A 15,000-nucleotide genomic window follows, 5' to 3' on the forward strand; every position below is an offset into this window, starting at 1 on the left:
GTTCTTCAGGCATCGTCTCTTCTGGTTGCATGTTCTTCAGGTATCGTCTCTTCTGGTTGTATGTTCTTCAGGTATCGTCTCTTCTGGTTGCATGTTCTTCAGGTATCGTCTCTTCTGGTTGCATGTTCTTCAGGTATCGTCTCTTCTGGTTGCATGTTCTTCAGGTATCGTCTCTTCTGGTTGCATGTTCTTCAGGTATCGTCTCTTCTGGTTGCATGTTCTTCAGGCATCGTCTCTTCTGGTTGCATGTTCTTCAGGCATCGTCTCTTCTGGTTGCATGTTCTTCAGGTATCGTCTCTTCTGGTTGCATGTTCTTCAGGTATCGTCTCTTCTGGTTGCATGTTCTTCAGGTATCGTCTCTTCTGGTTGCATGTTCTTCAGGAATCGTCCCTTCTGGTTGCATGTTCTTCAGGTATCGTCTCTTCTGGTTGCATGTTCTTCAGGCATCTTCTCTTCTGGTTGCATGTTCTTCAGGCATCTTCTCCTCTGGTTGAATGGATAGCCAGAAGAGAAGGTACTTTAATCCTTTCAATAAGAAAATACTTTAAGAACATTCTAACAGAATAGAGCGTACCCGAAGAACATTCGATGAGAAGAGACGCTACACCAAGAACTTTCCATCTGAAAAGAAAATACCCCAAGAACATTCAACCAGAAGAAAAATACCCTAATCTACCACTGTATTGCCAGCTTTACAGACAGGTACAAAGATAATTGGTGTCATGCGGCTGGCTTTGGCGAGTGCAGTTGGTCCTTCATTCCACCACAGCAAAAGGAACTCCTCATGGAGAATGCCTCCTCTGCAGCCATGACATGAAGCCCCCACAATGCTCTAAGTATATAGGGTGACCATGTCATTTTTTGCCTAGACTTTAGGCCATATTTGGAGTTACTTTTTATTTTTTTTACAGCAAAAAAGTTATTTTTTATATTTTTAAATCACAACAATGTCAAACTGCTGATTCAGGTGATTTTAATAATAGGCCCACTTTAAGAGGCTAACACAATAATACAGAAAACTCCTCCAGGTCAACTGGAGCACTTGTTTACAAGAAATGCGTTTTTGATTTGTACGCGACAAATGAGGTTCTTCCATTAAATATTCCTCGTACAGGAGAACAGTGGGGGGCAGATTACAGAAGTAACTCGTTCGGTGCCCAGAAGAAGGCAGCAGCACAGCGGACTAACCAACGGCGCTGCGGGTTTCCGGGCCTGCAAGGGTGCACTTCAGAAGACGAGGAGAGACCCGGCATTCGTTTACATGTCTAATTGCAGCTTTTTATCTGTAGACCGAGGAGGCCTGCACCAAATTACTAAGAGCACATCGGCGTTAAATGTTTAGGCTATCTATTAAGTGTCAATCAAGATAATAACCGCAATCTTCGGGCTAATTTCCCAAGTGCAGCTGTGCGGAGAATATTCAGGGTGGGCGTCTCGCAGCGACACAAGAGAAAAGAGCTCCCACTATGGTACTCCTTCCCAGCTCTCCAATACCTATTCAGCTCATTTCTCTGTACCAGGCTTCATCTAATAGCCACTCAAAGAAACACCATACAGCAGCTAATTACAGTTAACACAAAATGAACTGGCAGGATTAGGCATATGCAAGATTTTTTTTCTTTATTATTACTAAAACTGTGCAGGTTTACTTATCCAAGATGTTTATCTGCCCCTTTGTTTTGCATTAAAAAGAAATTAAACTGTATCTGAGCACCACAAACTGAAAGTTTGGTTTAATAAATTTTTAACATTTAAAGCAAACCCCCCTCCCCCCAATCCATCCGTGTCTCCATGCTTTATTTTGCAGAGAAATCACTTTGAAGAGCACACAGGGGAACACTGGGGGGGGGGGGGGGCTGTAGAAGAGCCCACATGGTGATGACACTGGGGGGGGGGGGGAGATCACACAGGGGGACATTGGGGGGGCAGAGCACACAGGGGGACATTGGGGGGGCAGAGCACACAGGGGGACATTGGGGGGGCAGAGCACACAGGGGGACATTGGGGGGGGAGAGCACACAGGGGGACATTGGGGGGGAGAGCACACAGGGGGACATTGGGGGGGGAGAGCACACAGGGGGACACTGAGGGGGGGAAGCACACAGGGGGACACTGAGGGGGGGAGAGCACACAGGGGGACATTGGGGGGGAGAGCACACAAGGGGACACTGGGGGGGGGGGTAGAAGAGCACACAGGGTGACACTGGGGGAGGGAGAGCACACAGGGGGACACTGGGGGGGGGGTGGAAGCACACAGGGGGGCACTGGGGGGGAGGAGCACACAGGGGGGCACTGGGGGGGAGGAGCACACAGGGGGGCACTGGGGGGAGGAGCACACAATGGGACACTGGGGGAGGGGGGAGGAGCACACAGCGGGACACTGGGGGGGAGGAGCACACAGGGGGACACTGAGGGGGGAGCACACGGGGACACTGAGGGGGGGGAGCACACAGGTGGACACTGAGGGGGGGGAGCACACAGGTGGACACTGAGGGGGGGGAGCACACAGGGGGACACAGAGGGGGGGGAAGCACACAGGGGGACACAGAGGGGGGGGAAGCACACAGGGGGACACAGAGGGGGGGGAAGCACACAGGGGGACACAGAGGGGGGGAAGCACACAGGGGGACACTGAGAGGGGGGGAAGCACACAGGGGGACACTGAGAGGGGGGGAAGCACACAGGGGGACACTGAGGGGGGGGGAAGCACACAGGGGGACACAGAGGGGGGGAAGCACACAGGGGGACACTGAGGGGGGGAAGCACACAGGGGGACACTGAGGGGGGGAAGCACACAGGGGGACACTGAGGGGGGGAAGCACACAGGGGGACACTGAGGGGGGAAGCACACAGGGGGACACTGAGGGGGGGAAGCACACAGGGGGACACTGAGGGGGGGAAGCACACAGGGGGACACTGAGGGGGGGAAGCACACAGGGGGACACTGAGGGGGGGGAAGCACACAGGGGGACACTACTGATGCCTGTAATAATACTGCTAATGGTGCGCTGCTCCCCGCCGGCCCCTCCTCTCTTCTCGTCTATCCCAGGTGATGTCCTGTACAGTACAAGTACCTGCTGTGGACAGGAGGGAAAGAGGGGCCGGCGTGGAACAGCGGTATTATCTGCATTATTACAGCTGCGTCAAGTGGCCTCTCGTGGGGCCGGACCCGGGCAGTACCCAAGTGCCCGATGGGTCAGTCCGCCCATGCCCCCCCCCCCCAGCATTTCTGCCAGGAACAATCTTGAGTAATGGCAGAAGCAGTGGTGGCCCATCCATTAGGGGCGCACGGGCGCCGCCCCCCTATTCCATGCACCCAGCCCCTAAGCTACATGCAGGGCACCGGACACATTGGATTCCATTGGTGGTTTTTTTAAGCACATAAGAGCCTGGGGCTCTAATTTGCTTCAAAAAAGTGTGGGCTCTGCAGCCTGAGCCCACCCAGTTGTGTGACATTAGCAAATTTATACTGGCCGACGATAAAATCATATTAATTTAGATACGTGATATTAATTAAAAAGTTGCATATAATACAATATATATAAAAAAATATATATATAAAAAAAATATATATATATATATATATATATATATATATATATATATATATATATATTTTTAAACTTTAATTTTGGGTTTTGGTTGTATTCTGCATTTTCAGTTTTGGTATCAAACATTTCCACTCGGTGCTCCTCTAGTGGATGTGTGTGGATTATTTTTGGAGAATAAGTATATTGTTTAGTGTCACAAATTGCACAGATCCAATCCACATCCAGAAGATCCAATCTAATGACGGTGAAACGTATTTGAACTCCAAGAGGAGAAATCTTCACAAGTGAGCAAATAGCAGTTCTCAGCGGGTTCCCACTACAAAGGAAACCCGACTATCTTCTGTACAGACTGGCTGCCTGTAGGTTCCATTAGAAATCCTCATTGATCTCCAGTCTCTGCATTTCCCTATGACGTCTACACTCAGCAGATCTATGTGATGGCTCAGCAAAGCTGAAACCTTAGGGGAAAATATAAACACAAAAAACATTCAAAGAAATTCTTCACAAGAGGAACAAATCTAAAAGAATGCTAAAAAGAGCGTCTGCTGGTGGCGGCTTCTCATCGGGAAAAACAAAAAGACTTTAAGAAAAAGACAATGTGATAAAATGATTTATCGGATATCCGCGAGTAAATGTGTTACTGATATTCATTTTTAGATTTACATGAAAGTATATCTGATGCAATCCTCCCAAGATTCCCGTGCTCACTCTTCCATATTTTTATAAGAATTCCGCTAGTGCTTAATCTAAAAAAATATGTTCGGTGATGACATTTTTATATATACACACACACACACAAATTCGTATGTATATATATATATATATATATATATATATATATATATATATATATATATATATATATATATATATATATATATATATATTTATATTCATACACACGCGTGCACGCTACAAGCTTCAGTACAAGGGCCACATCGTATTTGTGGGACAAAATCACATCCCTATATCAGGGTCCCCATCGTAGTTCCCCCCTTACAGCAGGGTCCCCATGGTAGTTCCCCCTTACATCAGGAGCCCCATCCGAGTTCCCCCTTACAGCAGGGTCCCCATCGGAGTTCCCATTTACAGCAGGGTCCCCATCGGAGTTCCCCCTTACAGCAGCGTCCCCATCGGAGTTTCCCCCTTACAGCAGGGTCCCCATCGGAGTTCCCCCTTACAGCAGCATCCCCATTGGAGTTTCCCCCTTACAGCAGCGTCCCCATCGGAGTTCCCCCTTACAGCAGGGTCCCCATCAGAGTTCCCCCTTACAGCAGGGTCCCCATCGGAGTTTCCCCCTTACAGCAGGGTCCCCATCAGAGTTCCCCCTTACAGCAGGGTCCCCATCGGAGTTCCCCCTAACAGCAGCGTCCCCATCGGAGTTTCCCCCTTACAGCAGGGTCCCCATCAGAGTTCCCCCTTACAGCAGGGTCCCCATCGGAGTTCCCCCTTACAGCAGCATCCCCATCGGAGTTTCCCCCTTACAGCAGCGTCCCCATCGGAGTTTCCCCCTTACAGCAGGGTCCCCATCGGAGTTCCCCCCTTACAGCAGGGTCCCCATCGGAGTTCCCCCCTTACAGCAGGGTCCCCATCGGAGTTCCTCCCTTACAGCAGGGTCCCCATCGGAGTTCCCCCCTTACAGCAGGGTCCCCATCGGAGTTCCCCCCTTACAGCAGGGTCCCCATCGGAGTTCCCCCCTTACAGCAGGGTCCCCATCGGAGTTCCCCCCTTACAGCAGGGTCCCTATCGGAGTTCCACCCTTACAGCAGGGTCCCCATCGGAGTTCCCCCGTACAGCAGGGTCCCCATCGGAGTTCCCCCGTACAGCAGGGTCCCCATCGGAGTTCCCTCTTACATCAGAATCCCCATCCGAGTTCCCCCTTACAGCAGCGTCCCCATCGGAGTTCCCCCTTACAGCAGGGTCCCCATCCGAGTTCCCCCTTACAGCAGGGTCCTGATCAAAGTGGCCTCTTACATAAAATTCCCCATCAAAGTACCACTTACATCAGAGTCCCCAGCAGGGCTCTCCCTTATATCAGAGCCCCCACCCGAGTTCCTTCTTACATCAGGACCCCCCATCAAAGTTGCCCATTACATTAAATTCCCTACCAAAGTCCCCCTTACACCAGAGTCGCCCCTGGCAGCAGAGTTCCCACTTTCATCAGAGTCACAATCAAGGTTTCCCCTTACAGCAGAGTCCCCATAACAGTCCCCCCTTACATCAGGTTCCCCATCCGTCTCCCTTTACATCAAGCTCCCCCATCAGAGTTTCCCCTTTTTTAGGGTTCCCAACATAGCCCCCCTTAAAACAGGGTCCTCATTAGAGCCCCCCTTACATCAGGGTGCTCTTCACTCCCCCCCCCCCCTCTTACATCAGAAGTAGAGACCATAGATAGCCTCTGCTGACTTTAATCTTCAGTTATATATATATATATATATATATATATATATATATATATATATATATATACACGCACACACACACACACACATACATATATATACACATATATATTATATCACACACACACACACACATATGATTGCCTTAAATTTGCTTTTGAAATGAATCCAGCTTTCACAGTTCTTCCCATCCAGGAAAATACATCATGGAAAATGTGTGTGATGTGAATATATTTCGGGAGGGTGTTGAGCCTTGCACCTGGTTACACCTCTGATAACTGCTAATTACATTATGAATGATAAAATAAAAAAATAAAAAAAAAAGAAGAAGAAGAAAGGACAAAAGCTGAGCTGATCGGGTCTACTTGATCCCCATCTCCAGACCCCCCCCCCTCCTCCACAATGTATAGAGGAGGAGATTGGTCTGCCTGCACTATAAATAAAGTCTGTCTGGGGAACACCTGGGATTGCGATTATTCCACATCTGTAGATAAATGAGCACTTACAGCTCCTGCCGCAGCCGTCTTATTTTAGCCTTGGCGTCTGCCAACTCCACGGACAGGTGCTGTCTGCTCTCCGTCCTCCTCATCCCGGGCGATCCGGAGGGAGACTGAGCCGGGGCTGGCGGAGGTGTGAAGTGAAGGGAGTCCCTCTCCTCTGTCAGCTCGATAATTGTCTGCAGGCAAGTGAGAAAAATTAATATAGTCTAACACATTCATCACTCTGCAAAAATACACAGTATAGCAAGGGTTTTTTTTTTCTTATTAAAATAGAGATGATGAGATCCACATCTCCGCTACATAACCGTCCCTGATGGTGTCTACATCACATTGGCAACGATCTGCTGCTGTAACCCAAATCAGCCATTATGAAATCCGATTTTAAAGCGGTATTAAACCCAAAAGCAAACATTTATTATATTGCAGCTTAGCAATTCTTAGATGTGATGGCTGCATTAGTTTTTTTTTTTTGCCTTTCTTTGTTCTATTTTCGCCTGGTGATTCGGCCAGTAAGTCGTCTGTTTTTCAAAAGAACAAGCTCTCCAGCAGAATGTAGAAGTTACAGAGATGAGACAAACCATTTAACACTTCACTGAAGAAAGAGGTTTGGGACTTACAGCTGGGGGGGTGACCATGATGCAAATTGTGTCCAATCAGTTCGTTATATAACTGTAATTACTAAATTCCAATACAATGCAAATAAAGAGTATAATAGAACAGGGTTTGAAAAATTTGCTTGGAATCTAGGAGCCAGCTAAAAAAGTTAAGAGCCAGAAAACGCGCCCCGTCCCGACGAGCTTGCGCGCAGAAGCGAACACATACGTGAACAGCGACCGCATATGTAAACGGTGTTCAAACCACACATGTGAGGTATCGCCGCGATTGGTAGAGCGAGAGCAATAATTCTAGCCCTAGACCTCCTCTGTAACTTAAAACATGCAACCTGTAGATTTTTTTTAAACGTCGCCTATGAAGATTTTAAAGGGTAAAAGTTTGTCGGCATTCCACGAGCGGACGCAATTTTGAAGCGTGACATGTTGGGTATGAATTTACTCGGCGTAACATTATCTTTCATAATATTAAAAAAAATGGGGATAACTTTACTGTTGTCTTCTTTTTTTATTTAAAAAAGTGTAATTTTTTCCCAAAAAAGTGCGCTTGTAAGACCGCTGCGCAAATACAGCGTGACAGAAAAAAATATATATAATGTTTGGGGGTTCTAATTAGAGGGAAGAAGATGGCAGTGAAAATAGTGAAAAATGACATTAGAATTGCTGTTTAACTTGTAATGCTTAAAGCGGATGTGCCATGGGAACAAAATATTAAAAGTCAGCAGCTACAAATACTGCAGCTGCTGACTTTTAATATTAGGACACTTACCTGTCCTGGAGTCCCGCGCCGATCGCAGCAGAGCACGAGCGATCGCTCGTCACTCTGCTGCTCCCCCCGCCATCCACGCTCAGGGAACCAGGAAGTGAAGCGCTGCGGCTTCACTGCCCGGTTCCCTACGGCGCATGCGCGAGTCGCGCTGCGCCCGCCGATTGGCTCACACGCTGTGTGCTGGGAGCCGAGTGTTCCCAGCACACAACGGGCGACAGACGGGATGTGACGGAATGCCCGTCTTTCGCCCGTATCGTGTGGCCGGAAGTGGGTGCAAATACCTGTCTTTAGACAGGTGTCTGCACCCCCCTCCCCCCTGAAAGGTGTCAAATGTGACACCGGAGGGGGGGAGGGTTCCGATCAGCGGGACTCCACTTTAGGGTGGAGGACCGCTTTAACTTGTAATACCAACGGCCACCACCAGATGGCACCAGCTCACACAAGGAAGAGCTGGGGACTTCACAAGGCCGCAAAGCTGCGGCCTCAATTACCGGACATCACGGGCCCCCCCGCGATCGAGCGGTGGGGGAGGTGGGGGCCTAGGGAAAATCCTGGGGAAAAGGCGCTCCGCGGACTAGGCCGAAGCCGCGGCCTCACCTAAAACATTCTGCCCGCAGCAATCCTGGGAAAAGGCCGCGAGCGGCAGATGCCGCTCGCTGCCTTTTCCCAGGATCGCGGCGAGCTGCGGGCAGGATGTTTTCGGCGAGGCCGCGGCTTGGGCCTAGTCCGTGGAGCGCTGGTCCTCTGGAACAAAATGTATTTATTTTTTTGCCCACCTTCCAAGCTAAGTCGCCAGGACGCTATTTCTAGTCGCCATGGCGACCGGGATTTGTTGAGCCCTGTAATACAATAAAAATATATTCCATATATGATGTGTACAACCAAATCATCCTAATAATCCATGCATCACACAGTACATAAATAAAACTGCAGGAATGTTACAGCATATTGCAATAAAACAGAATACAATTAATGGAATGATCCTGACTGTAAACATGATAGTGGCCTCAACATAGCTCGACGCATTTCATAGATGACCTCCACTCATCAGGAGCAGATGCTTGATACATATATATATAATTAATAAGCTGTACACAATAATAAATCGGTCTCAATGTAAGAGGGGAGGGGGAGGAAAAACATAAAAGTATGGAAAATGTCCATACTTCCATACTTTTTGTTTTTCCTCCCCCTCCCCTCTTACATTGAGACCGATTTATTATTGTGTACAGCTTATTAATTATAGATATACAGTGGAACCCCGGTTTACAATTAACACGCTTAACAATCATTTTGAATAACAAGCAATTTTTTTTTTATTCTGACTCGGTTTGCGAGTGTTGTCTCGCAAAGCAAGCAGAATTCAACCTAATGGGGTGTGCAGTACTGCATTTGGCCAGGGGTGCAGGGGCGCCAGTGACACTCAAAACGATTCAGAGCCGTTCAGAAATACTCCTGAGTGTTTCCGAGATCGGCCGAGCTGTCCCGAGTATTTCCGGTGCCCCCCCACCTCTGCCCATAGAAGTCAATGCGGAACTAATTATCTTTGTTCCCATTGACTTCTATGGGGAAACTCACTTTGATATGCGAGTGCTTTGGATTACAAGCATTCTCCTGGAACAGATTATGCTCGTAATCCAAGGTTCCACTGTATATATCAAGCATCTGCTCCTGATGAGTGGACGTCAACCACGAAACGCGTTGAGATATGTTGATGCCACCATCTTGTTTACAGTCAGGATAATTACATAAATGTTATTCTGTTTTATTGCAATATGTTGTAACAATCATGCACTTTTATATATGTATTGTGTGATACATGGGCTGTGTGTCTGACATTATTATTATGGATTATTATGCCATCTTATTATGATGATTTGATTGTACACATCATATATGGAATACATTTTTATTCTATTATACTCTTTATTTGCACTGTATTGAAATGTAGTAATTACAGTTGTATAACAAACTGGTCAGACATCATTTGCATCATGCGCAACCCCCTCCCCCCCAGCCCCCCCCAAGCTGTAGTTTTCAGTCCCAAACCTTTTCCTTCAATGAATTGTCAAACAGGGATGGATGCTCTTAAAATAAGGACATGTGTGTTCCAGTGCATTTTTTATGTGTTTCACCATGTTCCAGTACAGTCCAGTGCAGGAAAAATGCAGCATGTTCTACTTTGTTTTCTGGAGGTGGAACGCACTGGTGTGAACTATGCCATTGGAAACCATATAAACCTACTTTCCATGCTTTTTTGATGAAGAAAAAAAAAAATGCACTGCATGAACTGGCCGAATTACCAACTGTACCAACTATGCAAGGTTAGTACAGCGATCTCCCCTGCTGAGCTGTTGTGTTCTGACAGGGGGACGCCCCCACCAGAACACTCTGATCAGCGCTCTCTGCCGTTGGCAGAGAAAGCTAATCGGGAGCTGTTTGGCTGCTGGTCTTCCGACCAGAAGGCAGGGTGACGTACACAACGCCCAACCCATAGTGCCCACCAAGCCCGACCCATAGTGCTCACCGAGCTATAGCCCCCACCGAGCCCGACCCATAGTCCCCGAGGCCGACACATAGTGCCCACCCGAGCCCAAACCCATAGTGCCCACCCGAGCCCAAACCCATAGTGCCCACCCGAGCCCAAACCCATAGTGCCCACCCAAACCCATAGTGCCCACCCAAACCCAAACCCATAGTGCCCACCGAACCCAAACCCATAGTGCCCACCGAACCCAAACCCATAGTGCCCACCAAGCCTGACCCATAGTGCCCACCAAGCCTGACCCATAGTGCTCACGAGCTATAGCCCCCACCGAGCCCGACCCATAGTCCCCGAGCCCAAACCCATAGTGCCCATCCGAGCCCAAACCCATAGTGCCCACCCGAGCCCAAACCCATAGTGCCCACCCGAGCCCAAACCCATAGTGCCCACCCGAGCCCAAACCCATAGTGCCCACCCGAGCCCAAACCTATAATGCCTACCCAAAACCAAACCCATAGTGCCCACCGAGCCCAAACCCATAGTGCCCACCCGAGCCCAAACCCATAGTGCCCACCGAGCCCGATACACCACCTCTTGGGGGATCAGGAAGGAATTTTTTCCCCTGCTGTAGCAAATTGGATCATGCTCTGCTGTTTTTTTGCCCTCCTCTGGATCAACTGTGGGTATAGAATTGGGTATATGGGATTGTATGATATATATATATTTTTTTATTTATTGGTTTATGGTTGAACTGGACGGACTTGTGTCTTTTTTTCAACCTAACTATGTAACCTCCTCGCCGCCTGTTAAATGCTTTCTGAAGATGGAACGGCTGTCTAGGTTCCTGCACTTTACACGCCATTATTAGTCTTTTCTACATGAATTATGCTGAGCCATTTACTGCTTTATCAGCATTATTATCCACCTTCTGTATTACGAGATGCCCCATCTGTACAGAGTGACACACAATTCATCCTAATCCAGATTTACAACGTATTTGTAACAAATCCAGCAGGATGCCCAACATAGACTAGAGCAGAAGAGATGTTGCAGTTCATAACAGAGATAATATAAATAGTACATAGAGTGCCATTCAATGATTTATCAGAACAACACAGTGACACAGATACAGAATATCAGAAGGAAATGACAAAGTCACAAACACTGGCTTTTCATCAATGGTTTCCATGAAATAGCTCAGCACGTATCTGTAAGTCCTATAATAAATAGCCAAATAGATTTCACGCATTACCACATAGGGGCTCTTTCACAATTGTGGTGGTGTGGTGCCCTCTGAAGAGCGATCTACGGTTGGATTGCTTTTCAGAGGGCACGTGACAGGCGGCGAGGGGGAAATAAATCGCCTCCTCACTGCCTGATTTAACCCTATAATGTCACACTACTGCGCCGCATTCGCATGCATTCCCAAAACCTTTCAACATTTGACTTGATTTTGATCCTAAATTCCTGTAAACCAGCCCTAATGCAGCTCATCGAATGGCAAATGTCCTTTACATCCTCCCCCATTTATACAGATGTAACAGCTTCCTGGAGGAGTTCTTCAACTTCTTCAGACCCACGCTATAGCCGAATGACGGCTACAGAGCGGACCTGAAAATCCAAGTGGACGTCAATTGACGTCCGCCCCTTTGGGCGTTCCCCACGCACGCTCCAGAGCGCGCAGCGGGGAAACACTGTGTTGGCCGTGTCCCTTGTACATAGGGACACAGATCGGTCACCCCCCCCAGTCACCCCCCCCCCCCCAACAGTTAGAACACAATGCAGGGAATACATTTAACCCCTTCCTCACCCCCTAGTGTTAACCCCTTCAATGCCAGTCACATTTATACAGTAATTAGTGCATATTTATAGCACTGATCGCAGTATGAATGTGAATGGCGCCAAAAATGTGTCAAAAGTGTCCGATGTGTCCGCCATAACGTCGCAGTCCCAATAAAAATCGCAGATCGCCGCCATTTCTAGTAAAAAAAATAAAATAATAATAATTCTGTCCCCTATTTTGTAGGCGCTATAACTTTTGCGCAAACCAGTCGCTTATTGCGATTTTTTTTTTTTACCAAAAATATGTAGAAGAATACGTATCGGCCTAAACTGAGAAAAAAAAATGTGTTTTTTTTTTAAATTGGGATATTTATTATAGCAACAAGTAAAAAATATTGTATTTTTTTCAAAATTGTCGCTCGTTTTTGTTTATAGCGCAAAAAATAAAAACCGCACAGGCGATCAAATACCACCAAAAGAAAGCTCTACTTGTGGGGAAAAAAGGACGTAAATTTTGTTTGGGAGCCACGTCGCACGACCGCGCAATTGTTAGTTAAAGCGACGCAGTGCAGAAAGCTGAAATTTCACCTGGGCAGGAGGGGGGTATATGTGCCCAGTAAGCAAGTGGTTAAAGACAACCATCATGATTCTACTCTACTTTTTTGTCATGTGTGCAGATGTGCCAGCGGGCTCAGCCTGGCCTTTGGGAACTGGCAGAGCCCTCAAATGTAGAAAAACAGAGGTCCCGGGCGTCCTTGACTGTGTGACCCTGGTGCACATGTGCCAAACATCTCTGCTGGCAGAACCCTTTAGCACATCTGCGCACGTGTGTGCAATGCCATTCTTCTTGCCTACATGAGAAAGAAGGAAGTGCTGTTCTGCATCACAAGGTAAAAAAAAGAAAATGGGGGCTAAAGCCAGGTGCACATAGATTGTAGTTATGGATGATGGTCAACTAAGTATGCAAGTGGGAGATAAAACTTTCTAAATAAAGGGCCAGTTTATGGTCCTTCGGACTTTAGAGGTGCCGGACTGTGGCCAGGGGAGGTAGAAATGGTCTTGACAGTGGGAATAAACAATGCAAACAATCCCTCCCCCTAGCACATGTAAGCATGTATTAGGGGGAGGACTAGTCTCCCATCACTGGGTGTCAGTGGGAGGAGTAGTGTCCCATCATTGGGTGTCAGTGGGAGGAATAGTGTCCCATCATTGGGTGTCAGTGGGAGGAATAGTGTCCCATCATTGGGTGTCAGTGGGAGGACTAGTGTCCCATCATTGGGTGTCAGTGGGAGGACTAGTGTCCCATCATTGGGTGTCAGTGGGAGGACTAGTGTCCCATCATTGGGTGTCAGTGGGAGGACTAGTGTCCCATCATTGGGTGTCAGTGGGAGGACTAGTGTCCCATCATTGGGTGTCAGTGGGAGGACTAGTGTCCCATCATTGGGTGTCAGTGGGAGGACTAGTGTCCCATCATTGGGTGTCAGTGGGAGGACTAGCGTCCCATCATTGGGTGTCAGTGGGAGGAGTAGTGTCCCATCATTGGGTGTCAGTGGGAGGAGTAGTGTCCCATCATTGGGTGTCAGTGGGAGGAGTAGTGTCCCATCATTGGGTGTCAGTGGGAGGACTAGTGTCCCATCATTGGGTGTCAGTGGGAGGACTAGTGTCCCATCATTGGGTGTCAGTGGGAGGACTAGTGTCCCATCATTGGGTGTCAGTGGGAGGACTAGTGTCCCATCATTGGGTGTCAGTGGGAGGACTAGTGTCCCATCATTGGGTGTCAGTGGGAGGAATAGCGTCCCATCATTGGGTGTCAGTGGGAGGAGTAGCGTCCCATCATTGGGTGTCAGTGGGAGGAGTAGCGTCCCATCATTGGGTGTCAGTGGGAGGAGTAGCGTCCCATCATTGGGTGTCAGTGGGAGGAGTAGTGTCCCATCATTGGGTGTCAGTGGGAGGAATTGTGTCCCATCATTGGTGTCAGTGGGAGGAGTAGTGTCCCATCATTGGTGTCAGTGGGAGGAGTAGTGTCCCATCATTGGTGTCAGTGGGAGGAGTAGTGTCCCATCATTGGTGTCAGTGGGAGGAATTGTGTCCCATCATTGGTGTCAGTGGGAGGAATTGTGTCCCATCATTGGTGTCAGTGGGAGGAGTAGTGTCCCATCATTGGTGTCAGTGGGAGGAGTAGTGTCCCATCATTGGTGTCAGTGGGAGGAATAACATTCCATTGTTGGTATTACTGGGAAAAACAGCACCCCATTGTTGGTGTCAGTCTGAGTAGTGCCTCATTGTTGGTGTCAGTAGCAGGAATTATGTCCCATTTTTGGTGTCAGTGGGAGGAAAAGGCAAGGAGAGCCACATCCGGGCCCCAGGCCTGCAGCTTGAAGACCACTGCTATAAACCACATTTTAGAAAGATTTCAGTTGGCTAAAAAAAAAAAAAAAAACCTATGAGAATATCAGGACTAATTTCTACATAAAAACAGGGCAGTCAATGGACAGTCAATGGGTAGCCATCTTGTTTCATACCTCCGATTGTTCATCTCTTTCATCCACCAGTCTCTTTAGGTGGAAAGATACATTTTTCAGTAAGGATTCCAGATCATCTGGAGAGAGGTCAGTGGAGTCCATGGACTGCAGGTCAAGAACATTCTCTGGATTGTGAGTTACCTTCAGAAAAAAAAAAAAAAAAGTCAAGTTTTTTACATGGATCAACACAAAGTGTTTGAAGTATAGCCTCAGAAACATTTAAAGTGGAACTTTAGTTAGAAAATTAGGTCCTGCTATAGGACTTCAGGCTGGCCCCTTTTGCAGATACAGTATATGTAAAACATGAAATAATAAGGTCCGGATTCAGAAAGACTTACGACGGGCGTATCAGTAGATACACCGTCGTAAGTCCGAATC

General features: G+C 47.9%; 1 protein-coding gene across 6 annotated transcripts in view; it reads right to left on the reverse strand.

The window, feature by feature from the left end:
• Window positions 1-15,000, reverse strand: part of CCDC88A (coiled-coil domain containing 88A) — a 317,092-nt gene that overhangs the window by 176,226 nt on the left and 125,866 nt on the right. For all 6 annotated transcript variants that reach the window (XM_040351671.1, XM_040351670.1, XM_040351668.1 and 3 more), the window contains exons 7-8: window positions 14,623-14,763; window positions 6,460-6,629 (exon numbers count right to left, since the gene is read on the reverse strand). In XM_040351671.1, coding sequence (XP_040207605.1) covers window positions 6,460-6,629; window positions 14,623-14,763 — 311 coding nt within the window. The remainder of the gene's footprint in view (window positions 1-6,459; window positions 6,630-14,622; window positions 14,764-15,000) is intronic.

This window comes from Rana temporaria, chromosome 4, assembly GCF_905171775.1.
Source record: "Rana temporaria chromosome 4, aRanTem1.1, whole genome shotgun sequence".
Lineage (NCBI taxonomy): Eukaryota > Metazoa > Chordata > Amphibia > Anura > Ranidae > Rana > Rana temporaria.